Source organism: Podarcis liolepis (assembly GCF_965112155.1).
Source record: "Podarcis liolepis genome assembly, chromosome: 1".
Taxonomy (NCBI): Eukaryota; Metazoa; Chordata; class Lepidosauria; order Squamata; family Lacertidae; genus Podarcis; species Podarcis liolepis.
The window spans coordinates 81,968,180-81,995,021 of record NC_139554.1 but is presented as its reverse complement, the minus strand read 5'-3'; the positions used below and the strand labels follow the sequence as shown (position 1 = coordinate 81,995,021).

The 26,842-nt window shown below is 42.8% G+C and overlaps 2 protein-coding genes across 4 annotated transcripts; both read right to left on the bottom strand.

The window, feature by feature from the left end:
- Positions 1-1,313: 1,313 nt before the first annotated feature.
- LOC310709379 (olfactory receptor 10Q1-like) lies at positions 1,314-5,188 on the bottom strand. Of its 3 annotated transcripts, none has more exons than XM_083508956.1 (2): positions 4,983-5,188; positions 1,314-2,461 (listed from the first exon to the last, which is right to left on the bottom strand). In XM_083508956.1, the coding sequence occupies exon 2, from the start codon at positions 2,448-2,450 to the stop codon at positions 1,491-1,493; it is 960 nt and encodes a 319-aa protein (XP_083365082.1). In that variant the 5' UTR covers positions 2,451-2,461; positions 4,983-5,188; the 3' UTR covers positions 1,314-1,490. The 3 variants fall into 3 exon arrangements, with proteins under 3 accessions (XP_083365082.1, XP_083365081.1, XP_083365080.1); XM_083508955.1 differs by lacking the exon at positions 4,983-5,188 and adding an exon at positions 2,805-2,834; XM_083508954.1 differs by lacking the exon at positions 4,983-5,188 and adding an exon at positions 2,760-2,802.
- Positions 5,189-10,435: 5,247 nt separating this feature from the next.
- Positions 10,436-25,491, bottom strand: LPXN (leupaxin). Its single transcript, XM_083499551.1, has 9 exons — positions 25,228-25,491; positions 22,125-22,294; positions 20,276-20,331; positions 18,498-18,600; positions 17,701-17,868; positions 17,176-17,349; positions 16,143-16,224; positions 13,241-13,389; positions 10,436-11,661 (listed from the first exon to the last, which is right to left on the bottom strand). Exons 1-9 carry the CDS (start codon positions 25,238-25,240, stop codon positions 11,395-11,397), a joined length of 1,182 nt encoding a protein of 393 aa, XP_083355677.1. The 5' UTR covers positions 25,241-25,491; the 3' UTR covers positions 10,436-11,394.
- Between the last annotated feature and the right edge of the window lie 1,351 nt (positions 25,492-26,842).

The following is a 26,842-nucleotide window of genomic DNA, read 5'->3' as shown; positions in this document are numbered from 1 at the left end:
TAGCAGGTGCTGAAAAGAGTACAGTGGTTACACTTCAGGTTACACACTCTGCTAACCCAGTAGTACCTCGAGTTAAGAACTTTGCTTCAGGATGAGAACAGAAATCGCATGGCAGTGGCGCAGCGGCAGTGGGAGGCCCCATTAGCTAAACTGGTACCTCAGGTTAAGAACAGTTTCAGGTTAAGAACAGATCTCCGGAACAAATTGCGTTCTTAACCAGAGGTACCACTGTACAGTGATGGTGCCAGTCTAATGTCAATAGGCAGGGACTTCAGCATGTGGGTGATGCCACGCTGAAAGATTGATTTCTTACCAATGTGGAACAAATACCACGCAGCACCTGTAACAGTGCCAGTTCTGCAGATTGGAGAGGTTGAGTGGGCATATATGGGGTAAGGCAATCTTGCAGGTAAACTGGTCCCAAGTTCTTCAGGGCTTTATATACGAATAGTAACGCCTTGAACTTGGCCCGGGAGCAAAATGGCAACCGGTGAAGATTTCGGAGCACGAGTGTTCTTTGCTGACAAGGTCTCACTCTGAAATGAAAGGCTACAAATGCTGTGACCTTTCCACATAGGGAAGTTATTCCACCTCCATTATCATTTTGGTCACCCGTTTCAGAACATTTTCCAACCTACAGTATAATTTGAGGTGAAGTGACCAAACTGTAAAGAGCATTCTCAATGCTGTATACAGTTGTACCTCATGTTACGTTTGCTTCTGGTTGCGCGTTTTCAGGTTGTGTCCCGTGGCGACCCGGAAGTACTGGAAAGGGTTACTTTTCGGTTTCACCGCTCGCACATACTCACAAAATGACATCACACGCATGTGCAGAAGTGGCAAATAGCGACCCGTGTGTGCCCAGACGCGGGTTGCGTTCTTTTCAGGTTGTGAACAGGCCTCCAGAATGGATCCCATTCGCAACCAGAGGTACCACTGTAATGGCATTATGATCCTGGCAATTTTAATTTCAATTCCTTTCCAAATGACCCTTTGCACAGAATTTGCTCATCTTATTTATTGTGCAAGAACAGCTGGGAGCAGTCATTATATATATATATATATATATATATATATATATATATATATATATAAATTTTCTGTTTTACAATTTAGAATACTCATTTAAACATCCCTTCTCTTTCCATTGTTCATTTTGCATATCATAAATCTCTGTATATTTTATACAAATTAAACCATTCAGTATTCCATTAATACACACATCAAAACTTATTTATACTGTTTAATTTAACTCAATGCTGCCAATGTTTTCAAGTGTACACTCTGAACGTATATTCTTCTTGTTCTCTTATTCTATAGGTTAAGTCCACAAGCTGCGCATATTCCATCAGCTTAAGTTGCCATTCTTCTTTAGTTGGGACCTCGCTCGTTTTCCCTTCGTTGCATAACCTCATTCTGCCTCCTGTTTCTTAGACGTGGTAGATGGTTCTATGGAATATTTGGTACTGGATTTCCCATATGAATAGGAATCAGACCTGAGAGTCATTAGTTCCCGCCATGGCCTTCTTTAGAGCCTGTTTGACATCCTTGTTCCTCAGGCTGTAGATGAGGGGGTTTAGCAGTGGAGTGACAAAAGTGTATATGAGAGCAAGATGGCGGTCGTCATCCTCTGACGAATCTGTCTTGGGACGCAGGTAGACAAGGCTGCAGCACCCATACTGTATGATCACCACTGTCAAGTGGGAGGAGCAGGTGGAGAAGGCCTGTTGCCGCCCAGTTGTTGAGCGGATCCGCAAGATGGCAGTCACAATGTAGATGTAGGAGATGCATATTAGAATGAAGGGAATAGTTAGGACCATGACACCAACACTGTACAGCACAGTCTGGTGCACACGGGTGTCGGCACATGCCAGGCGCAACACAGGTGGCACGTCACACAGGAAATGGTTGATTTCGGGTTGGTGTCCACAGAAAGGCAAGGTGAAGATCAGCACTGTAAGCTCCAATGACAACACAAGTGCAAGGATCAGTGAGCCAACCACGAGCCATGTGCATACCTGCCAGGTCATGATGAGGCTGTAGCGAAGTGGGTGGCAAATGGCAACGTAACGGTCATATGCCATGACAGCCAGCAGGAAACAGTCTGTGCTGCCGAGTGCTACAAAGAAGAACATCTGTATGCCACAGCTTGCAAATGGGATTGGTCTGTGGGCATCTAAGATGCTGGACAGCAGTTGCGGCACTGTTACAGTGGTGTAACAGATCTCCAGAAAAGAGAGGTTGCCCAGGAAGAAATACATGGGGACGCGTAGGGAATGATCTGTGCAGGCCACCCAGATGATGGAGACATTGCCAAAGAGGATGGTGAGGTAGAGCAGAAGGAAGAACGTGAAGAGGAGAGCCTGGATCTCAGGAATGGCGGAGAATGCCCGAAAGATAAACTCATAGGCAATGGATTGGTTGCTCTGATTTGCAAGTGCCAAGTACATCGCATCAGTTACTGTACAAAAGAAACAGTGGGTTAAACATCAATACATAATTCATAGTTATCTCACTGGAGCATGTGGGATTCAAATACCTGGAAACTTGATTATCAGCCTCAGACTTTTCACTCCCATGCATCTAATTTACCACGTAAATATTGTGGTCGCCATGAATACAGACTGAATTGGTTTTAGATCCTATACAGTACCTCCCACGCAAATGTCAGTGAATCATTATGAAATATTACTAATAATTATAAAATATTTTTTGAAAAACAGCATGCAACTTTCTAATCTGTTCAAAACTTTACTTACAGAATTTAACTCCAAACAACATAAAACAAATAAAGTTACATTCACCTAGTAGCATAATTTCCCAGCATAAGGCATAATAATTTAGATTACAAATATATTGTATTCAGAGCTAAAATCAAAACTCAGTCTCTTCTCCATTGCAGCCTCTTTTAGCCTCAGGCTTTGTGCTCACACAGATTAACACATCCATTCTCTTCCACAGCCTCGAACAAAAAACACACACCCAACGTGGTTGCCTTGCAGATTAGCATATGCATAGACCTGTAATACTATCTCTTTCAATTCACTGTGAGCTAAAAACCTTGTGAATGAGCTACAAAGATACAGTCCCATTAATGATTAATCCGGTAAGCTCTTTTCAATGGAAATTTCCAGTCATGTCACATACTGGCACATTATATATTTATTTCCCATTTCAATATACATTAAACAATTAGGTAAAGGTAAAAAGCTAAAGGTAAAGGACCTCTGGACAGTAAAGTCCTGTCAAAGGCAACTATGGGGTGTGGCGCTCATCTCGCTTTCAGGCCAAGGGAGCCGGCGTTTGTCCTCCACAGACAGCTTTCTGGGTCATGTGGCCAGCATGATTAAACCGCTTCTGGAGCAACGGGACACCGTGATGGAAGCCAGAATGCATGGAAACGCCGTTTACCTTTCTGGCGCAGCAGTACCTATTTATTTACTTCCACTGGTGTGCTTTCAAAATGCAAGGTTGGCAGAAGCTGGAACAGAGCAACAGGAGCTGACCCCATTGTGGGGATTCGAATTGCCAACCTTCTGACTGGCAAGCCCAAGAGGCTCAGTGGTTTAGACCACAGCGCCACCCGCGACCCCTTAAACAATTATACTTAACAAGCTGTGCATGCCTCACTGCCTGCCCTGTGCCACATAAAATAGCCTGTTGGCCTCAGGTGCAGTGACAGACACTGTTCCTTTGCTGGTGTTGAATTAAGATTCGGCTGTCGGTCCAGCATAATTGATATAGGTGGGGTTGGGGGAGAGCAGCTAGGCCAGGGAGAGTGACTGGAAATGGAAAAGTGGTGAGCGCGAAAGTTAATAGGTGATTGGCCACTGTGGGAAGCAGGATGATGAATTATCCCTTTGGTCCAATCCAGCAGGGCTTGTCCCCCCTCATGTTGCTGTGAGTATCTCTCACTGCTGGTCTGACCTTAATGCTTCAGTTGTGAAAATATTGGGTCCCCTGTTTTCATAAAGTTGAAGGTGGAACAAAGGTGGAACGAAAGAGGAATTGCTGCTCATGTACATATACACTTATCCAGCTTTTACCTCAGGCAAGCAAGTTTCAAAAACTTGCCAAGTCTGTTTGACCAGATTCAACAATGGCACAAAGGAAATGTGTGGACACTGAGAACTGAAAGCCTCTCTCAAAGCACTTCAGATCTTCACTCACTGTCAGGTATAAGGTTACTAGATGACATTGGGAGAGAGAGGAGGTATATTATCTCTTTGGAGGAATCATGGAATAAACATAAATAAATAAAATTAATGCACTTTAAGCAGGGACAAGATAAATCCAGATGCAGATTTCCACCCACAGAACATAAAGGATTTCCACAAGATTGTTACGAGAGTAAAATGGAGAGGAAGAGAGAACCTTGCATGCTGATAAAATGTTATTAATAAATATGTAGTACTTCACTGAGATCTGCATCACTAATGCAAAGCTGCATTAGCAAGCATGCTCAATTGCATTACAACCCCACCCCACCCCAGCTTTTCAGTCCACAGGAACAATCAGTGAGTATCAGCATAGTGAGAGAGAGGACCATTGTGTGCAAAAACACTTGCCTTTCTGGTTCCAGAAAAAGTCCATTTGGCCCAACATTCAGTTTCCATCAGTAACCAACCAGATACCTTGGAGAGCTCACAAGCAGGGCATGAAGGTAATGGATAGCCTTTGTTACTTATCCCCAGCATCCTCCCTATCCATGGCACAATTGAATAAATGATTTTTCATGAGTATTCTGTCAAGCAGGGATGGAGAGTAGCCTGTGGCTCTTTAGATAACTTTGACTGCATGCTGGTTGGGGCTGAGGGAAGTTCAAGTCTAACAATATCTGGAGGGTCACTGGCTCCCATCCCTTTGGCAAAGGATAAGAAGTGGATTAGGCATGATTTGATTGATTGCATGTAACCTGTTTAAGAATAACATGGAAACAACTGGCTATATTACTGGCTATGCCTGCAAGGGGCTCTTCTTACCTTGCTAAGTTTCTTCAGACTCACAGGATGACAGTCAAAAGTGAGTGCTCCTTCTGGCGATCTCCTTTTGCTGAGATATTGGATCCTCAAAAGGAAGGCGAGTATCAGCAAGCAAGTGATATGTCCAGCGTTATTTTCACCCCACTCAACTCTGTTACCATTTCTTCTGCAGTATAGCAGTGGATCTTTGGGTATTCTGGTTTATTTGCTAGGGTGGAAAGATATACAGAGACCTTCTCCCACCACTGAAATATCAACAGAATCAAAGCAACATCAACCATCCATGCATTGCCACCAACTAATCCTCCAGACAGGGTATCACTTAGCTTTTTTTCCAGAAGAAGCGAATTATCCCCAGTAGAATTGTTAGGTATCTGTTGGTTTTTGTTTAGAGGGAACATCACCCTCTTCTTCAGCATTTCTCTGTTACAAATATATTTATCAAACAAACCCCAAAGGTCAATGAACTCATGATAAACATTACAGTCTTCCTGTCCCAAGCAGTACCTATCCACTATGGAGGCAATATCTGTCACAAACTTTGGACTGATCCAAGCCAAAGTATTCAATGACTAATTGACCAGTTTTTTGGTAGTAGACCTAATGCTTGTAAACTTCCCTGCTGACAATGACACCATCTTGAATATTTTCTAGCGTGCTCTATCCCCCAACAATATATAGATAGTAGTAAATTTGGGAAGCTAAAAACTACATTATCTTTGCACTTTCCCCACATTCATGCCACAAAAAGTGCATCTTATAGATTCAGCACAATACATATAAGGAATCAACATCTGGAAGTGGAGTGGGAATAGAGATAGAGATCATGGTATCACAATAAAAGAATTATAACAATGAACTACATTTCCCAGCCATCTGTTCACCACTAGAGGTTGCCTATAAATAGTAAGAAATTTTCTCAGTATATGTTCCTGTGCTGTTCCATTGGTATTATAATGTCAGATCCACAAGATACATTTAAAGCACAACAAACTCACATTTAAATCCCCTCACAGAGCTATAATTTCCAGCACACTCAACAAATTACAGTTCCCATGATTCTTTGGGGGAAGTCAAGTGATTTAAATGTGTGTTGGATGTACTTTAAATGTATGGTGTGGATCTGTCTATAGTTTCAAGGTGGAAATAAAAGGAGTAAACCTTGCACGAAGCCACACTATCTTTAGGCACAGTTGAAAAATGAATTTAAAAGTCAGAGGGAAATAAACAACTATGATTTCTAAACCTGCAACCACCAACCAGAATCTGCATACCTTTTATCCTTCTTTTGCAAACTGTGAGTTTTTCTGAGTGGAAAAACATTAAAAGAAAGATAGGGGAAAGCCATGGGAAATAGCAATGCTCAACAATACAGCATTATATTAAGTGCTCTGTGAAACTTGCATTTTGATTCCACTTCCAGCATGGGCATAGCTCAGGCATAGGCAAACTCGGCCCTCCAGATGTTTTGGAACTACAACTCCCATCATCCCTAGCTAACAGGACCAGTGGTCAGGGATGATGGGAGTTGTAGTCCCCAAACATCTGGAGGGCCGAGTTTGCCTGTGTCTGGTGTAGTTCAACAACTTTTCTGGATCCCCTAAAAAAAGCCCCCACCCCTAACAAAATCCTGGCTATGTCCATGACTTCCAGCACCAAAGGACTCTGCTGTTGAAGTAACCCCAATTCCATTGCACCAGTTTCTTGGAGCATTGGTGAACCACATCCCACTGCATGGAATGTACCTCCCAACAAGAAATGGGAGATCATCCACCCAAGAGATCCCAGAAAAATTTATGGGGCTTTGATAATGCTTAGAAAGGTTCCATGTTTGAAGGCAGGCAGGAGATACTGTATATTTTCCTTGATTTTTATGTAGCTTTCTACATAAAAATAATTGCATTTGTCTTTTGTAGTAATCTGTCCACCACTTTGGGGACTTTGGGGCCAAAAAGTGGTATATTAAATAAAACAAATGAGGAGGAGGATATAAATCTAAGGAAATAAATAAAATTCATTTAAAGAGGAGGTGTTTTCAGGATAGTCTCCAAGCTGAGCATACTCCTAAAATAATAATAATAATAATAATAATAATAATAATAATAATAATAATAATAAACTGGCCCTGCTGATAGGAACAGAACTTTCTCTGAAATTGCTTAATATTGCATTTCCTTGCTGCAAGCACTGCTGTGGTTATGTGACATCTATCGCACAATTTCCCTGTCTGCAGCTGAAAGGACGGGGTGGGTATGCACATACCATTGCAATAGCAATATCAGGTCAGAGACATATGTGAGAGATCTTTCCACCTTCCACACGTTCTATCCACTGGGGTGAATTTGTATATACAGTTGCTTGTTTTCTTTTTACGGCATTTAACAAAACAAGGAAGGGCTCATTTGGTTGATAGGAAAGCAATGCAAGAGATCTTCCCCAGCCCCAGAGTACATATTTTATTGCTGATTGCATTTTTCAAAGGAAGCTGAGGGAGATGAGTCACCACAAACCACAGGCAGTATCTTATTCATAGCCCAGCACTTGTTTCCGATAGTGCCTGCTACATCTCACAAGAGGAACCACCAGTTATGATGCTTCTATTTCCCTTGAGTAGCAGCAGAGCTTTCCTACTGCTTGAGATCCTTTAATCCACTTAGTCGAGGTAGCCCCCATAGCAGTCTTAGGGTCAGCCCTCAAATGGCCTTCTTAACATTGTAGTTGTGTCAATTTACAACAGCCTCAGGGGTTGTCAGGGACCGTGCTGAGGAGAGCTGCACTGAGGAGGAATGGTGGGAGCCACCCCCTCCCCCTGCTCCAGCTCCTGAATCTTCCCAGAAGCAGGAGGACAGTATAGATTTGGAAGAGTGGTTTGCAGAGGGACATAGTTCAGAAGGCAGAAGCTGGGAAATACCGGAACAACTAGGAGGAGAAACACTGGAAGAGAGAGGGTTAACGGATTCATGGTCTCTGGACAGCATTCCTCTGCTCAGCCCAAGGTCAAGAAGAGCTCAGAAAGTCTCAGAACAGAAAGTATACAGGGTACAAGCTCAGATTACAAGACGTAGGAGTGATGTAGATTAATAGAGGCGTAAGGAGATCGGATCCTTAATTGGGAGCGCCCACCATGTCTAGGAGATGTGTTCTTTGTTCTCCCACTGTCATTATTAAAGTTTCTAACTGGTAAGTCGTTGCTTTCTTTGATCTTCTTATCTACTGCCACGGGAGGAGAAAGTCAATTCCCTGAAGCTTCACAGGGGTGGATTTTGGCCTTTCAAATTTCAGCAATGCCAGAATCCACACACACCTGCCTCTCACCTTCTGTTCTGCTCAATTCACTAGGTCAGTTGTGTGGGGGAACCAGTTGCACTGCCCTAAATGCACCTCTGAACAGGCTTCACCGCTCTGGTCATCTGTGGCAGAGGCAGGCAAACTTTAGGTTTGAAGGTCAACTTGTTTTTCACTAGAAACTTGAGGTCCACCAACCAGAGCCAGCAGCAAAATGGTGTTTCCTGGAAGATGGACACAATTATAGAACGTGGCACCTCTGAGCACTAGCTTAGCCTGAGGATTATTTTCAGTACAGTACCAGAACTGGAGTTTTCACCCAATTCTATTCCTGTTCCCCCTACTACTGCCACCCAGGTTTCCTGATCTCAGCAGCCTAATTCAAGTCAGCGGATGATGGAGAATTGTTTTGGGGTCTATTGTTAAACTATTAGACCTGGAAAGCCTGGCTGATCTTCTGCAGTTTATCTACGGAGCTTAGTATTGCCTAACATATTCAATATACTTACAGCATGTACAAGATGTTTTGAAATAAGTAGGGGGATTGGTTCCCCATTATTTAGTCAACGAAATGTTGGACAATTTCCTGTTTAAGTATTTAATTAGTACAGTGGAGCTTTCTCCCTAAGGTTGTTGAAGAGAGAAAAACTACAGTGATTTTTTGTCATTAAAAACGACACTTCTTTTCCACAGTTGGACAACACTTATACTGGGACCAACCATAATGTCACAAAAGCATGGCAAGCTTTTGAGTCTCCAGAGCTTTTCATCTGGCAGAGATGTGATACAAAACAGAGGGGGAAGGAGGCGAAAAATTAAAAATAATAAAGTGCAAAAAGAAAGTTGTCAGCTTGTCAACTTGGGTGTTTCCAGCTAACTTGTTTCTCAAGCAATCAATGTGTGTGAGTTGGAGTTTTTTGCAGGGAGATTAGATAACATCGCCTATTTAATAAGAAATTACTCTGCTTTGTGGGGAAATGTCATGCACTGGCAGGATGCAGAGGAGGGATGGGAGGCACCAACCGGGGAACTCCCAAGGGAAGAAGGCTCACAGCCAGGGAACTGGTGGTGGGACAACAGTGAGCGGTCAATGGGAGAAGAGGAAGAAGACTGGGAGGAAGAGGTGTTAGAAGCAGAAGAGGTAACAGGGTGTGGTGAGCAGGAAGAGGCTGTGGCAGAGAGCAGTTCAGTCTCCAAGGCTGAAGCAGAGGCTGGAGAGGAGGTTGGCCAAGAGGCAGAGTTGAGACAGGCTGCTGAAGAATCTAGGGAGTCTCTCCCTCCTGCTGCAACCAGCTCTCCTCCCCCCTGGTCTCCTAGATCATGCTGAGAAATGAAAAGAGCAGAGCAGAGATTGGCTGTGTGCAGACACAGTTTGCAACTGCTTGGGAAAGACCTTGGAGAGGAGGAGCCTTAGAGAGTGATGGGAAGGTGGGGGCCTTCAGACCTTGCAACTGCTTCATTGGGGCAAGACCTACTGGGAAGAGTTGCCATTGTTGGCACTGACTAGCCATATTCTCTTGTTATTTTTGTGCTCTAGAAACCTTAAAGTCAGCCCTGCATGGAAGTTTACAGAGGGGCAACCCTGGTATGAATGTAATTTTCTTAATTTTCTTCTGTCCACCAAGATATTGTTTTGCTAATAAATCAATAAGATAAGACCCCTGTATGTGCTTGCTAACTCAGATTAGGGATGGAAGAAACTGTCAATTTCAGTTTTTCTCATGTTCTCATTTTTCCAATCTTAAATTCAGTTTTTGACATTTCCACATCATTTGAATTTTTTGAAAAAAGTCTTTATGAAAATTCATCACCATTTTAGTGTGAATTTCTTCTAATATAAACATTTTGCAAGCAATTTTGCCTAATATAATGCATTTTCTCTATGCTGTTTTCTGTAATATATGTATTTTTATACACATTCCTTGGCTGGAGAACTGCATTGCAATATTCAGTGAAGCATGAATTCTAAAGGATGACTAGGTTTAAGTTTGCATAGCAATTGACAAAGTGTGAATTAGGCAGCTTCAACTTCAAATATGAATTGAAATAAATTCCCCCCCCATCCCTTATTCAAATCCTCACTTGAAGCAACCATGATCCCTATGTGATACACACAAGAACTAAACTGTACCAAAGACAGTCCTGGAACGCAAAGAAGCACTCATACAACCAATAGAAAAGTGGTGTTTATTTTTCAATGCATGCTACCTGTTCAGTTACAAAGAACATGTTGACAATATCTAGGCATCCAGCACAGTGTCCTTGAAAAACATGGGGAGTATTCTAAGATAGGAAGCTATTCTAATGAATTGGCGAAAGAGAGCTTGAACACATGTGTGAGATTCAGCAGGTTAGCAAAATGGGGGCAGCCAAGTTTGCCTGTGCATGGTACTCCTGCTAATCAAAAGCGCAAATGTGTAATGCACAACTATATGATATTCACCACCATCACACCTCTTTGGGTGGCATGTGGGCATTGCTGCTGGCACAGTCCCTGTTCAGTGGGCTTTGGGAGGAGGGTATGGTTGTTGCTCTCCTCTAGTGTGTATCTCCCTTATCTAACACAATTAGTGAATAGGACTGGTTTGCCTGGGTATAAACATATACACATTTACCTTGGAGTAAATCCAAGTGGAACTTACTTCTGAATAGGCATGCATAGGATTGCATAGTAAATAACACATATCAGTGTAATATGTTTTGTGTAGATGGATATTTTTTCCAATGAGTAAATAAAATACTTGCTATTGCCAGCAGGAAAGGATACGGGATGAAGAGACAATATTACTTAGAGGCTACTGTTTCTGATAAACTACTATAAGCTTGCAAAAGTTGTTTGAAACGCAGTGGAGTAGAGGGATTGCCTCGCAGTTGAGGATCTGGGTGTGTTGACGCTGTTAGGTGCATTGATGGATATTGCTACAGCAGCATATTTCCATCACTGCATTTCTTACAGCTTAACCCTATGCTTCTTTACCCAGGAGTAAGTCCTATTATGTTCAATGGAACTCCCTCTCAAGTAAGTGGGCACAGGATTGCAGCCTTTGTCTCTTCAAAATCGTTTTTGCCCTTGCCCATTTCTCATGCAAAGGCCTGAGAGAAGAAATATGCTCCCTGCGGCTTCCAGTCAGACAAAGAGTTTGTTAAAGCAGGTGTGGCAGTAGGTCTTGCCATTCTGCTCCTGGAAGATGCCATTGTGCAACTGGGTGAGGCAAAAGGCACAGACAAAGTGCTCCGGGTGGAACTTGTGCCCCATGGCACTGACACAGCGCCCAACAATGGGCTTGCCACAACCAAAGCACACTGTTCCCTGGTGGTGGTGGTAGTGAAGCTCACAATAGGGACGTCCGTTTAATTCAAAGAAGGAACCATCTTGAAAGCTGCAAAAACAGTCCTGAAAGCAGAGGAAGCCTGTGTTAGGGCATCAGAAAATAACTATTTCCGGGATTTACATAAGAACAAGCCAGTCAGCATACTGTACAGAGTCTGGATAGAGTTATCATGACCATCACCCGTCAGCTACTGTTTTGAAATAAGTTCTCCATGTTTGTGTTTTGGTTCTTGCTTTAAATAAAATTTTCAGCTTTGTACTTCATATTTAGTGCTTTATAGAGTCCACATTTGTCAGAATTTGCAGTTTCCCCATCAAAAATAATTCTGCTCTTGTTTCTTTATTATTATTTTTGAAAAATGAAATTTTGAGTTTTAAAATAGAAACATTTTGATCTGAAACCAGATCCCCCTTCACATATGAATTGTGATAAGCAGGGAGTGGGCATGCACTGCAGGCCCTGCTCCTGGCAATGGAGCCTAGTGGTGGCCCCACTTATGGGCATCCACAGATGCCTGCACTGAAGAAGCCTTCACACAAAGAAGCAGCTGCTCATGCACAGGTTTCTGTAGTGAGGATGTCTGCACCAACACATGGAAGTCTGTGGGTGGGGCTAGAGGAATGGACCAGGAATCACTTGAAGGATGCTTAGGAATCTGGCAGTTCAGGTGGGGGGTGTGTGTGGGGGGGGTGGGGGGTGTGGGTGTTACAGTATGCAACTAGTATTTAAATTCTGCAAATCAACTTTTTGTTTTCACGATTTGGTTTTTAAAATCTGAACTTTGCTTTTCTTTTAGAGTGTTTTTCTGTTTCTTTTGTATTTTTTATTTTACTCTTCTCTCTTTTTCTTTTCTTTCTTTGTGTTGTCTCTTTCTTTCTTTTTTCTGTTTCTCCTTTGTTTTTCTTCTTTTTCTTCTCTCTTTAGAGAGGACCTTTATTAAGGTCCAGAGATTGTATACTCATGGGAGTGATATATGGGTTGATGGAGGACCCTGGATGAGAGACAGGAAATGTTGCTCTCCCAGGGTGAGAGTATAGGAGGAGAAAGGAAATATTCCAGGTGAGGGTTGGAATAAGCTACTGTCCTCTGTGTATGGTAAGGGGCAAGAGTTACTTTTAAGAGAGAACACTGTCTGTTACTTATTTGATTTGTATTTTCTGTAGTTGTAATTTCACTGTCTTAATCTTAATAAAATCTTATTAAGAAAATCTTAATAAAAATTTCATGAAGAATAAAACCTGAACTTTGCGGATCAAAGAGCTTTGACAGTTTTCTATTTGGGAAAGGGCTGTCGTCCTGTACACTGACTCTTTAAATCCATTAAAGTCATTGCTTATTTGTTTTTATTTTGGAGACTTATTGTTTTATTGATATTTTAATTTTGTTACCTGCCCTGGAATCAAATTCAGCGAGGAGCAATATACATTTTTTCAAACAAAGGAATGAATCAAGTTTTGGGGATTTAAGCAACCTAACTGCATGCAGGATTACAGCTAAATCCTATCTGAACTCTGTCTGGACTTCATAATTCTTGGTTCTGTTAGCAACCTCCTCAATACAAGTTTCATGGTATATATATGTTTTCCGCCCAGCAACCCAGAATGACCTCTAACTGGAGCAGGCTATTCTGGAATTACTTACCCCACACACAAAGCACTCAGAGTGCCAGACAGCATTCAGTGCTGACAGATACTGATTCATCACAGGCTTGTCACAGCCTTTGCACTTGGAAGAAAAAAGGGCCATGAAATCCTTTTGGCAATATGGCTTCCCATCCTTCTCTTGGAAACCTGTAGAGTAAGTATGGGGAGACAGAGCTTTTAGAGAAGAGGAACAGCATACCATGGTTTGTATTCAATGTAGCAATAAGATTATTCCATCAGCACAATCGTATCTGCTTGTCCCACTTGCTTTTCTGGGGGTCTCCCATCCCACCGGTGAAGATTCGACATCACCCAACCAATGTTTATCTATGATTATCTCCTCTCTCTTTAGCAGATAAGTGTCCCTTCTCAGAACCCCTCGAGAAAATAAGCATCCCTCCTTCACTGCAAAAAGGTGGTCAGCTGCTCTTTGATCCCCTCAGCCTTTCTCTGCCTGTCTTCTCAGTAGTCAGAATCAGCCTTGTAGGTGGCTCCCCTTCACACGAAGAGTACAATGTGGAGCCAAGGGGGTGGAATTCAGTGTTACACTATTACAAACAATCCATCTGTGCAAGTATATCACCTTATCAGATGGAACAATCTTCCTCCCTCTGGTGCTGTTTTGGGGGTTCCCCAAGCCAATTTCAGGGGGCTGGGGGTGGGAGAGAAGGAGAAGCCCCACTGCACAAGTGGAAGCCCTACCACAAATGGGTCTGTTACATGAATTCTGCCCATGATCTTATTCTTGCCTTCGTTGGGATTTTGACCCACTACCTTCCAGTCAAATCAACATCAAAAGGCTGAATGTGATCAGCTTCTGCCGAATGTTTTTTCTGCATGGGCACAGTAAGCAATGTCTAGTTTACCTTGGGTGTTTTACTCCCCGGGGTGCCTCCCTTGGGAACATTAAGTACTCAACAGGTCCTTGTGATCGAGATTCCTTCAACTGATCTGCCTGGTTCATGGTTTGTCTTGGGAACATATTGTTTATTTACTTAATAGATCACTCCACATTTCAGCAGAAAACTCTAAGCAGTCCACCTGGGCTCAAATATATTTTTCACAACTAAAGCATGTTAATTATTGGGAAATTAGAGTACTTAGGTTCTAGGCAGGCTGCTCTTTTCCTCCCTAAAAACAAAATGCAACAACTCATCCAAGCAGATTGGGCTGTTCGTGCTGCTGGCCAGCTAAACTGCACTAATCCATACCAATTCTAAGAATAATCTGGTACAGTCATAGGCCAGTCGCAACAATAGGATCACACAGTGCTTTGCTAAACTCTTGCAGTGACAGTTCCCCTAAAATGCTTACAGCTCACCAATCCATAATTGCTCAAAGCAAGCAACGGAAGCTGAGCCATCGTCACACCAAGGATTAAGAAACTGTTGCAACGCTAGCACATTTCTCAAAGTTGCTTCTAATAGTGTGAAGCAATAACACTGGGGTGTTTTCAGGAGAAGCCACTCCAATGGCAAAGAATGGCTGCCATGAGCTGGCAAAAGGAACCAATCCACAGAGTTCAGGGACGAGTCAGACTCTAAATTCACCCACAAAACTTTCTGCGCTCTAGTTATAATTAGCAGTCTGGGGACTTGAGCTCTCCACTATGTGTTCAGTTAACCCACTTGGGGGCCAATTACTGGAGCTGGGCTTCTGGGAGCACATCAGAGCCAGTCTGTGATCAAAAGTCCCACAGTGAGCACAAATGTGTTTACGCTTTTCTGATGGTTATTCAGAGAAGGAAATAATAAGTCACAACGCACTGACTTCCTCCTAGGACACAGACACAAGCTTTCAATGAGAACTGTGATGCTTTGGTTGAATGCTGATACCATAGTGACTCCGAGTCACTATAGAATTCCCAAAACAGTCTCTTACAGATCACAACTGAGAAAGAGTGATGCATGCCTTAGCAAACAAGTTGTCACTCGTGAATCCTGGCTGGTTCTTATGTCAGGTCAAGTTGAGCACATTATGGGTGACTTCTATGTACTGCATTGGCTCCAGACTTACTTCTGACTCATTTGTTCAACTGATTTCAATAGTCTCCTCTAAGCATGCCCACATCTTGAACCAACACAGTGTTTTTACAGTTTCAGGCCTTTTTGAAAGAGTTATAATAATTCCATAAACTCTCTGGTCATCTCAACATATTAGTTTAACACCCCTGAAGAGGTGACTGAGTTGCTTCTGCTTATAGCCAGGCTTCCAGGGTCACACCAGGAGGCTATACAAAATACCAGGGGGATGATTCAATCAAAATTAAGCACTTAACTTGCCTCATTGGTTTCAGCGGGACAGTAAAGCATACCTCTCCCATTGAGATCAATGTGAATGAAAATACTTTAGAGTAGGGACAAACAAATCTGCCAATTTTGATTTCTCTGTTTCCCACCTTAAGTTAATTTCATCAATATTTTAGTGTGCGCTTCTTCCAGTATGCACATTTTTAATACAATTCTGTCAAACAAACACAGTCTTCCAAGCATTTTCCCCAAATATAACATACTTTTGAATGTATGCATTGGTATGACAGGCAGCTGCAGGATGTCATAGAATCGTCTTGTCAGCTCTGTGGAAAGAGTACTCCGGCCTCCCTGATACCAAAATGCGACACAATGCAATCCTAAGCATGTTTACTCAGAAGCAAGTCCCACTGAGCTCAACGAGAATTGCTTCCTGGTGAAGAGTAGTTAGGATTTTGCAGAAAACAATTGCGATTTAGCAGATTTTAGTCTGGCTGAAAGAGAAGGTGGGGTGGGAAAGGGAGGTTTCAAATGGCAGGGAGCAGCAAGTGAAGATTGAAAGGGCAAAAATTGTGTGGATTTCTACTGTGCAAGCAAGCATGGAATAGCTGAGGGAAGGGGCAGGGGCTGAGGGAGATGAAGAAGACGTACCATCATTGCCAAACACTTTCCCACAGTGAGCGCAGAAGAAATGCTCTGGGTGCCAGGTGCGATCCATGGCTGTGAGGATTTTCTGCAAAGAAAAGGAGAAGAAAGGGTCGTGGGATTTCAACACTGCGAAGCCCTGATGGTTAAAAGGGCAAAAGAAGGTGGGGGCAGGGAGAGTAAGGCAGATTGGATAAACTCTCAACTTGCTCTTGCTCTGAATCAGAACCTTCTCTCAAGCAGCTGGAGGAGGAGAGAGTGAAGAAAGAGATGTGAGTGGAGGGGCCCCTCTTCTTCTTCTTCTTCTTCTTCTTCTTCTTCTTCTTCTTCTTCCTGCTACTACTACTACTATTAAAATTTCCATACTGTTCTTCATCTGAGGATTCACAGTATTACAGTTTACATTATTAAAACACAAAAATGCATAGCATAGTAGCAAACGAAAACAATAACCCCCTCTCCACACACCTTGGGGGGCCATTGGGTGGTATAGAACTCTACAACTCCCCAAATCCTGTTCATTTAATCATTAAGTCCCTATTTGTATGTTCTTCATTGATGAAAGAAATCACCCCCTGGAAACTCACCCGGAACTGGGTGCGGAAGCCTGAGGAAGTACCATCCACCTTGGGCCTGCCCAAAGAAACAAGTCTAGAGTGAGAGACTAGGGTGATGTCTGCTGTTTCCAGGAACTCTTCTTGATGTGAGACTTGTGTAGGTGGACCAAGAGTTTGTTTGGACCCTGGGTGTGGACCCAGAGGCTGAGAGGGAGGGTGTGCCAGTAGGAGAGAGAGAGAGAGAGAGAGAGAAAGAAAGAAAGAGAGAGAGAATGGTGTGTGTGTGTGTGTGTGTTGATGTAAAATTTTTATATGTAACTCTGTATTTTTGCAATATTTTGTTTGAGTTGTCTGTTGGTGCTTCAGTTTTTTGTACACCGCTTAGAGATATTCTTTAACACATTAAATGATACAGAAAGTCAATAATCGAGTCAAATCAAAGGGAGCAATAGCAGGCAGAAGGTGAGGCTAACATGACGTACCTCCTTGATCGGTGCAGCACAGTAAGCGCAGTGAAGAGAGAAGAGATCGTGGTAGTCTTCGGGGCAGTAGGCCTTGCTGTCCCGCTCATAGAAGGGCATAGAGCTTACTTCCTTTCCACAATGGGCACAGGTGAAGTGTTCAGGGTGCCACGTCTTTCCCAGCGCTGTAATTACCTAGAAACCAGGAAGCCCAAGAGGAGAGTTTAGAGGCACACGTCCCTTTCCAACAGGATGTCTCTCAGACATTTGTCACGGGTCCATGTTTTTAATCAACAAGCTCCGCATTGCTCAGTGCACCACAGGACCGCTTAGGGTTGAGAGGGCAGGACCCTCAGCAATATGTGGCAGACATTAAATGACCAATCTGCAGGAGAAGAAATCCCTTCCTTCTATCTGAGGCAAACCAAACACTTCACAAAGCAGATATGTGACAAATCATTGGTTGTTCATAACAAACCTCTAACCCAGTGGGGCTGAAAACTACCGGAGAGCTCGATTCTCTCTCTGTCTCTCTCCCTCTCCTACCTTTCCAACAATGAGTTTGTGGCAGGAAGCACAGTGGCCCTTGGCCACAGTGGCAACACCAAGGTCCTGCATATCATGTGTCAGGCCCTGCAACATGCTGTCTAGGTTGTCAATGGTATTTTGTTTGGCTGGTGATGGCTTCTCAGGACCTTCCTTCCCATCTGAGATCTGCAGAAAAGCAAATGATTTGGGATTTCACTTTTTCATTCATTTATTTCTATTTACTTTTATTTTTTAAAAAACAACCCTCCACTTTTCTTATCAATAACTCAAAAGTGGTTAACAATGGAAAAAATAAAGTGATAACACATCAAGCACAGTAAAACAAGCAAATAATACTTAACAGCAAAAGAGGAGATAGATAGATATACTCAACATGGTGAATTTTAACAGTGCCACAAATCTTCCTCCCTATACATAAAAAATACTCTCATATTCTGTATTACTCAAGTTTCCTCTCTCTCTCCACTTAAAACTCCTAAATCTCACTTATTCTACAAAGCTTTTCCTGGATCACCATGCATGAACCTTTTCTATCTTGTCCCACAGAAGTGTCCCCTCTCCCCGCACAACCTACACCTTCTGTTAATTTTTATTGCAGCCTGTCTTCTGCCTTAGTTTTTCTTCTGCCTAAGCTGGAGATGGGAATGTAACTTCTGCTCTTCATTTGCTATGGCTAATACAATAACCACAAAAAACATTAAGCATTCCTTAGGAACAGTCTTGGGGCTTCACTATCATTTCCCAGAAACTGCTGTTGTTTCTCCTGCAGAGGGTCAGCCAGGTCTGTGACTCACCTGGTCCTGGATTGTTCCCAAGCAAGCCAAAAGTTCATCCAACTGTTGAGCAGGTGTGGTGAATGAAGACGAAGAGAGCACTGGCTGTGGAGTTTGCACTTTGCTAGAGGGAATAGAAAGCCAAATTTATGACTGAAGGAAAGGAGGAAGGACATTCTTAAAATTCTACAATGAACCATGTTCCCTTTGTCCATCATGCATGTTCACACATAGACCCCAACCCTGGCTACTCCTTAACTGCTACCAACCTCAAAAACTTAGAAGGCAGAAATGGATCACTGGGTGGGGGTGGAGTCACTACACTAGCTTCCTAGCAGACGGGCCATCATTACTTACCAGGAGATGTGGAAGGACAGGAAGGTTGGCACACTGCAAATGCACCAGCAGGAGCACTAAATTGGGTCTGCCAGTGCATTTGCACCACGCTGACCTCCCCATCACTTTGACCTTCTGCTTCCCGGTAAGCAACAATGACCCACATACCAGGAAGCTACTCACTGCTGCTGCAATGTGCCTGAGATCCTTTTAAAGAAAAACTCTCCCACATCCTCATTCCACAATTGGTGCATCAATTCCATGTACTGTATCTGATTCAGGAAAGCCATATGGCAGCAGTATCTGCCCTCCCACTGATTGCCTCCATTTCTCAAGACATGCTGCCAGTGGGGGTGGGGTGTCTTAGTCCACCTGGGATAAATCACACTGACCACGTATAGCATGGTTCATCTCTCCCCACCCCTATATACATCCAAACATATGAAAGAAGGTCAAGTTGCAACAAATCTAATCTCATCCCTCACCTTCTTCGCTAAATTCATGCATCTAAAGCAGGGGGGTAGCCAACATGGTAGCCTCTTGCTGTTGAACTACAACTCTCTTCATCCCTGGCCATTGCCCATGCTGGATACCCTTGACCTGAAGCCAACCTGATACCATTATCTAGTTAACTACAGACAAGATTATATGTGAATTATAGCTAATAAGCTGAGTTGGTTTTTTTCAAGAGGAATTTTCACCTTCTTTGGAGTCCAAAAATTATACTTTGTGATTTGCTTGAGGGTTCTTGGAAATGGGGATAATTTCCAGCCCAGGTACCCCTGACACACAGTGCAGGTAATATCAGGCATATGAGTAGTACGAAAGAATGTTCCTTCTGCTTAAAATGATGGCACGGTTCCCTATTCTGAAAAATAATCATGCTATGCTTAAATGAATCAACCTGTCCTTATTAACGTTCAAGAGTTTCAAAAAAGTTTATATCACTGATTGGGACATTTAAAGCTCTGGAATAAGAATGATAAAAGGACTATATGAACAGACAGGCCTCTCTGTTTGGTTCCCCCTTTTTTTGTTAAGAACATATATGAGATGCACAAACTTCTGCTCAGACCCAACACAATGGGTGGAGCCAAAGTGTGCTTTCCTTCAGCTTTCAGCCCCAGGACAACCGACAGATTGTTCTTTCTGGCAGATAGTGGGGAAGCAAGCTCCTTGAAGCCATTCAACTGTTATTTTTGTGTTATAAAACTTACTTCGGGGTTGTGGTATGGTATAGATGCATATGTCTGCATATGAATGAAGATGACCATTTCTGATAGCCTTTGATGTAATGCTAACTAACCCTTAAGAGAGCAAAAGTTTACATGCCGTACAGTTTTGATCCATTATCTGTGGAAGGCTTCTCTCTCTCTCAAAAAAAAAAAAAAAGCAAAAAAAAAAAAAAAAAAGCAGCACAAGTGAGCCGTGTAACCTGCCTTCCTGATTCAGTGTTCATTTACCTGTAAATATGGTCTGCATCTTCTTCACGGCGTTGAACATCATGTGCTGGTGGCACCTGGGAATATACACAAGAGAAGATATACAAAAAGGACACTGTCTCCCCTCAAATCCACCCAATCATATGCTCCTCTCCAATATTGGCTGTTATCCTGTTATCCTGTATCAGCTAGTTCTGCAAAAGCAAAGAACCAACAGAAATTGTTACTCTCCTCTGTTTCTCTTGAGCTGCTTTATAGTTAAGTTGCCATCTCCCAGTGTGAAGCCAGCTCCTATTTTAGAAGACTTTGGACCAGATCTCAAATATATTGTCTCCCATACCTATTGACTGCCCTTATCTCCTGTTACTGCTGCAAAGCATTCAATTATATTCAAAACATACAGGAAAGAAAAGGAGACAACTGGATCATCACAGCATAGGATCAGGGCAGCCATGCTATGCAACAGTCTCCAGACTAGGAAGTCTCATGTGTGAAAGGATATATGCAGTTTGAGGAGCTGCTGTAAACTGAATCAAGCCAAAGGCTGAGAAGTCCACTATAGCTCAGTGAGCAGGTCTCCAGGACCAGGGGCAGAGGTCTTTCCCAGGCTGCTACCTGTGGTCCTTAAACCCCAGGGTGTGGAAAATGCAGCCTTCCTGATGTTGTTAGACTCCAACTCCCAACAGCCCAAGCCAGCATAGCCCATGGTCAGGGGTGATGGAGTTGTCATCCAAAAACGTCTGGAAGGCTATAGGTTCCCTACCCCTGCTCTAACCAGAGTTAAAACTTGGGGACTTATACAATATATGCAAACCATGTGTAGTAGCTTTATGACTCTACCAATGTATAGTTATGTATAGTTTCGGTTCCTCTTTGGCTGAAATGATCAGGATGGCTGCAACAAGAAATGAATTTGACTCTACAAATGCAGCTGATTTGCTGAAAGGGGATCAGTTTTCCAAGGTCATCAGGCAGGTCTTTAGCCTGTGTTTTGCAACTCAATTGACTTTTTATGGGTTAGCCACATTTTGTGATATTTTTTTTCTCCAACCATATATAAGACAAAGTGCTTTTACCCAAACTCTGGAGTAGGTGAAAAATGGCGGCAATGAGATGGATTAAGCCAAAAACTGGAGTGGATTGTCTGCTGGGACACAAGCTGTCATGTGGTTCCCCTGTGACCTGCAAGCCATATCCAGCCCGTTAAGCTATGTGTGTGTGTCTCCCCAAGACTCCTGTACTCTGGGAGTGCAGGGAAAACAAACAAACAAACAAACAAACAAACAAACAAACAAACAAACTGCTGAACTGATTCTCTGATGCTCCTTATGAAGCGTCATTTCTGCAACATTTGGGAAGCCCTTCCTAGATGATTCGTGCAAGACCGTGATACAGATCACTCCCTCTCCTCCACTCACCACAATCAGATCAATTATCTGGTAAGCAGAGTGAAGGAGGATCTGCATCCTCACCCTGGCCCTGGGATGAGCAGAGAAACTGAAACCTCTGCACCCATCCCAGCGCCAGGATCAGGATGGAAATTGCTCCCTCACCAGAGGATCAATCTGGTGAGCCGGGAGAGGGAGCGATCTGCATCCTTTGCATGCATCTCTGTGTGTAGGTGTGTGCATGCATCTGGATCTGGGTGTTTCTGAGTGTGTTGCCGACTGTGTGTGCTCTGATGTGTGTGTGGTGTACATGTCTGTTGTGGAGTGGCCATGCCTATCACTGGCATTTGGCACCTGGAGGGCTTGGAAGCTGGGGATGTCTCCCAAAGCCCCCCAACGTGTAGTCGCCCCAGTGTAATTCATCTTGAAAAGCTGAATTAACCTGCAACTTGCTAAGAAGGTAAACAGCTTAAGGAGAATACCTTCTTGGCTGGAGCAACTGGTTTCTTCTTCTGGATGACACTGGTCTCTGCTGCTGCCGCCGCTGGTTTCTCCTTGTTGTCACGTTCCAGAAGAAAGTAGCCCTTTGACGTTACTGGATCACTCACAGTTAAACTTGCTGAGGTTTGTTCCAGTTCTGCCAACAAAGCATCTGAACAAATAATAATAATAATAATACTGTAATAATAAATTTTATTTATATCCCGCCCTCCCCAGCCGAGGCTGGGCTCAGGGCGGCTAACAACAATCAAAATAATCCAACATTCTAAAAACATTTAATTATAAAACTTAATTAAAATCAAATTGATTAAGCAAAATTCTGTACAGATTGCCAGAGGAGGGGGTCAGGCTGTGCCCTGACCAAAGGCCTGGTGGAACAGCTCTGTCTTGCAGGCCCTGCGGAAAAATGTCAGGTCCCGCAGGGCCCTAGTCTCTTGTGACAGAGCGTTCCACCAGATTGGAGCCGCGGCCAAAAAAGCCCTGGCTCCTCTCTTCCTGCCCCTATCATGGCCACTAGCAACATCCACACCATACATTTAAAGCATTGGTGCAGTGGCACCTTGATTCTCAAACGCCTTGGTACTCAAACAACTTGGAACCCAAACACTGTAAACCCAGAAGTAAGTGTTCCCATTTGCGAACCTTTTTTGGAAGCCAAATGGGCTCCATTTTGAGTGTTAAGCTTCCAATTTGAGTGTTACGCTGAGGTCTGTCTGGTTTTGCTATTTATTTTGCATTTTTGTTTTTGTGGCTTTTTCATATTGTTTTTGACTATGTGGAACCCAATTCAGCTATTGATTGATTGATTGATTGATTGATTGATTGATTGTGTGGCTGCAGTACATTGTTTTATGGATCAATAGTCTTGTTAGATAGTAAAATTCATGTTAAATTGCTGTTTTAGAGGTTGTTTTTAAAAGTCTGGAATGGATTAATCCATTTTCCATTAGTTTCTATGGGAAAGCGTGCCTTGGTTTTGGAACGCTTTGGTTTAGGAACGGATTTCCAGAACGGATTAAGTTTGATAGCCATGGAACCACTATACAGTATACCTTTTCAACTCATGGCTTCCCCCAAAGCATCCTGGGAGCTGTAGCTGAGTGTGCCGAGAAGAGAATGGGGGCCTTCTAACAACTTTCAGAATCCTTAATGAACTATAGTTTCCAGGATTCTTTGTGGGAAGCAATGACTGTTAATATGTTATAATAGTGCTTTAAATGTAAGGTGTGGATTTGGCCCTGGTTGCCTCTTGTCTTGAACTTGTGGAACAGCTTGAAAGAGAAGTTTGATAAATCAGTATATGTGCTCTCTTTCTTTGACTTGCATCTCTCTTGTGCTGACTTGCATACAGTTGTCTCACAGACACTCTTGGGCTATGCAAGTCACCTATTTATATGGTGCCCAGCCCAATTCAGTACATCTTCTGTCCTAGGTGCACCTTCAAAGAGAGCTATTAATACTTGCTGGCTTCCTCTACCACGTACCTTGCTCTCAGGAAGCACAATTGTCTCATCTGTGGGAGGAGCTTTAAATAGCCTTTCTCCTTGCCCTAATTTCTGCTTCCTCTGTTGACCTTTAGTGTGTTGTACATGACACATAATTTCACCTTTAAAAGATGGAGTTATAATATCCGGTGGCTTTTCTCTCTCATGAAATGAAGTGTCCAAAATCAGAAAAGTGAGAGCCACAAAGTTGTTGTTCAGATACCTCTTCTCGCGGAAAGGAAAGATAGTTGTCATGTGGCCTAACAAAGACCTCAAACTTACATCCAGTTAGATTCAAATAACACAAAGGAATGTCAAATAAAGGACAAAAGTTGCCACCTTTTAAAGACATGAACCATATTCCACAAGTTCAACAGGCAATGTATTATTGCAGAAGCCTGAATGGTTCAATTATCTCATTTTTAAGCGCATATTTTTCATTATGGCCAACTTCAGTGCAAACTGAAATTAAAAATTCTTATGATGGAAAATCAAACCTAGACAAATTACAGGCTGAGCTAAACTTGGTAGTTATGCCATTTTAAGGGTCAACAACCAAGTTTATTAAGTAACTTGTAATTGGTTGTGCTTAATTCTGTTTTATTCTTCATTACATTATGATACATCTCTCTGACCCACCACATTGATTTGTGGCTTTTATTGTATGTGCACGCACATACACACACAGGATTACCCATTTATGGCAGTAGCTCTGATGCAAAAAAGGAAGTGAGGTAGGGAAGGATGATAGAATTAAATGTGAGACTACAGTGAAAGAGAAAGATATCCTTTCTGCATGTATCCAGCACAATCTAGAAAATTCTAGAATATTTTAGAATTTAAAACTGCTAATAATTTCTTTAAAATGTTCTCCCCTGTTTTCCATATAAATTGGTTCAGATGTCATTTGCAACCACAGGTTTCTCTAACTATTCCTCTTCTTTCTACTGCCTTACCAATCATTATCTTTCTAATGTATCACCTTTTGTAAATGCCATATATTGGAAACTAACAAGGACAAGCTTCTTCCATTTCTGTGGATAAAGTTTCCCCCTCACAGAGCTACAGCTCCCAACACCGTTAATGAACTACAGTTCCCAGGATTCTTGGGAGAAATCGTGGGTTTTAAATGTGCTTTGAATAAGATTTAAAGGAATGGTGTGGATCTTTGGTTCTCCATTCCTCAAATTTATTCAAGTTCCTCTGTCCTAAATTGAGCTCTTCCTTCTGGAACACCAGTGACCCAAATAAGGCTGGTGCTTTTCTGTAAAGAAAGTCTTTGTGCTTTTAACAGCTGTCCGAGAGGTAGAAATTCAACATCTGCAGCTCTTTTTACTTCACCTTCTTTTTTCTTGTTATAGAAAAAGCTGTACCTGCTGAATTCTTGCCTGTCAAGCAGCTGTGAATGTTAAAGGCACAAAGCCTCTCCCAGACGGAACTGTGTCATCTCAACAGTTGGTGTTCAATCTCTTCACATCTTTAATTCTCCCTGTTCTCTCACCCCCCATAAAAGAAAAGATGAAATATTGTGCAATCTTCTTGTGCTTTCCGCACCATTTCAGTCCTTACTGTTTTGGTATAATGTGAAAGAGTTACTTACCGAAATCATCCATTGCCTATATTCGCATACGGAGTCTTCTCTCTGCAAGACAGCTCAAAGGATCCGCAACACAGAGACAAGTTTGTTGGGTCTTGGAACTGAAGGGGAAATGAACAAGATGGTGAGTGAGCGGGACCGTAATTCGTGCAGACTTTTTCAGTTCCTCTCTCTAGCTGTACTTCCTTTCTTTAGAAGCTGAACGGTTCTTTCCCCCCTGCGAGTCACATTTTGCGCAGCTAAAAAATGTACTCAACATAGCTGAACAGGAAGAGACAGCAATCCAAGCTTATGCAAATCTGACGTGGCTGTTTTGTGAGATCTTTCCTGTAGATTTGGTGTGTGACCTGTTGCATCAGGCAGATTGTAACATACCCCATGAATCTCTTCAGAATAGAATAATGACCAGCCTTGGAATAAGCTAATAACTGAAGTTAACACTTAACAGGTGCTGAAAAGTAGAAGGCATCAGTTATACCCTGACATTTTCCACCACATCTTTGGAAAATGCAGGGCTTGGCTTTACCTTTAAAAAGGTAAAGGTAAAGGACCCCTGACAGTTAAGTCCAGTCACAGACGACTCTGGGGTTGTGGCGCTCATCTTGCTTTACAGGCCGAGGGAGCTGGCATTTGTCCACAGACAGTTTTTCCGGGTCATGTGGCCAACATGACTAAGCTGCTTCTGGCACAATGGAACACCGAAACCAGAGCAGCACACGGAAACGCCATTTACCTTTCCACTGGATCGGTACCTATTTATCTACTTGCACTTTTTGGCATGCTTTCGAACTGCTAGGTTGGCAGGAACTGGGACAGAGCAACTGGAGCTCACCCCAGAGTGGGGATTCGAACCACCAACCTTCTGATCGGCAAGCCCAAGAGGCTCTGTGATTTAGACCACAGCACCACCCGTGTCCCCGGCTGCACCTTTAGGGAGAATGAAATGGCCATCCCAAGGCAGTGGGCGCTGTTTTTCTGTTTTTATGATATTGTTTTATTGTTTTTATGTAATCTTGTATATTGGCCTGAATAGACGATACACTTTTTTCCAGATTCCGACCATGAAAATTGAAGTGCAGCTTAAATTCATGACCTTACAAAATTGGCTTTTATGATATCTCTGCTGAAACAGACATATGGTAAAACGGAACAAAAAAATGTTTTCTTGCTGATTTGCAAGCTTGAGACTGTTCATTTGCCATTTATGGGTGTGAGTGCCTGTGGAATTGTAGCAATTTTCAGCCTGTAACCCAATTTTAAGGGAGCGGCTTATATTTGGGTATTGTCTTCTTTTCATGCCCCCTCTCTTGAATTTTAGAGGTGCGGCTTATTTGCAGGTGTGGCTTATATTTGGGCCAATACAGTAGTAAGCCGTTTAGAAATGCTTTACAATGAATGAATGAATGAATGAATGAATGAATGAATGAATGCTGTGTGTGTGTGTGTGTTTGTTTAACAGTATCCCCTGCCCACTCCTCCAGAGGAACCCCACCTTCCCATCCTTCTAAGCTGGCACTCCACTGGTTTTAACGCTGGCCTGCTGCTTGTCTGTGCTAGTTGGCTGTGCTAACTAGTTGCCTTCTCCCAAAGCATCACAGACAGTGCCAGAGGGAAAGAC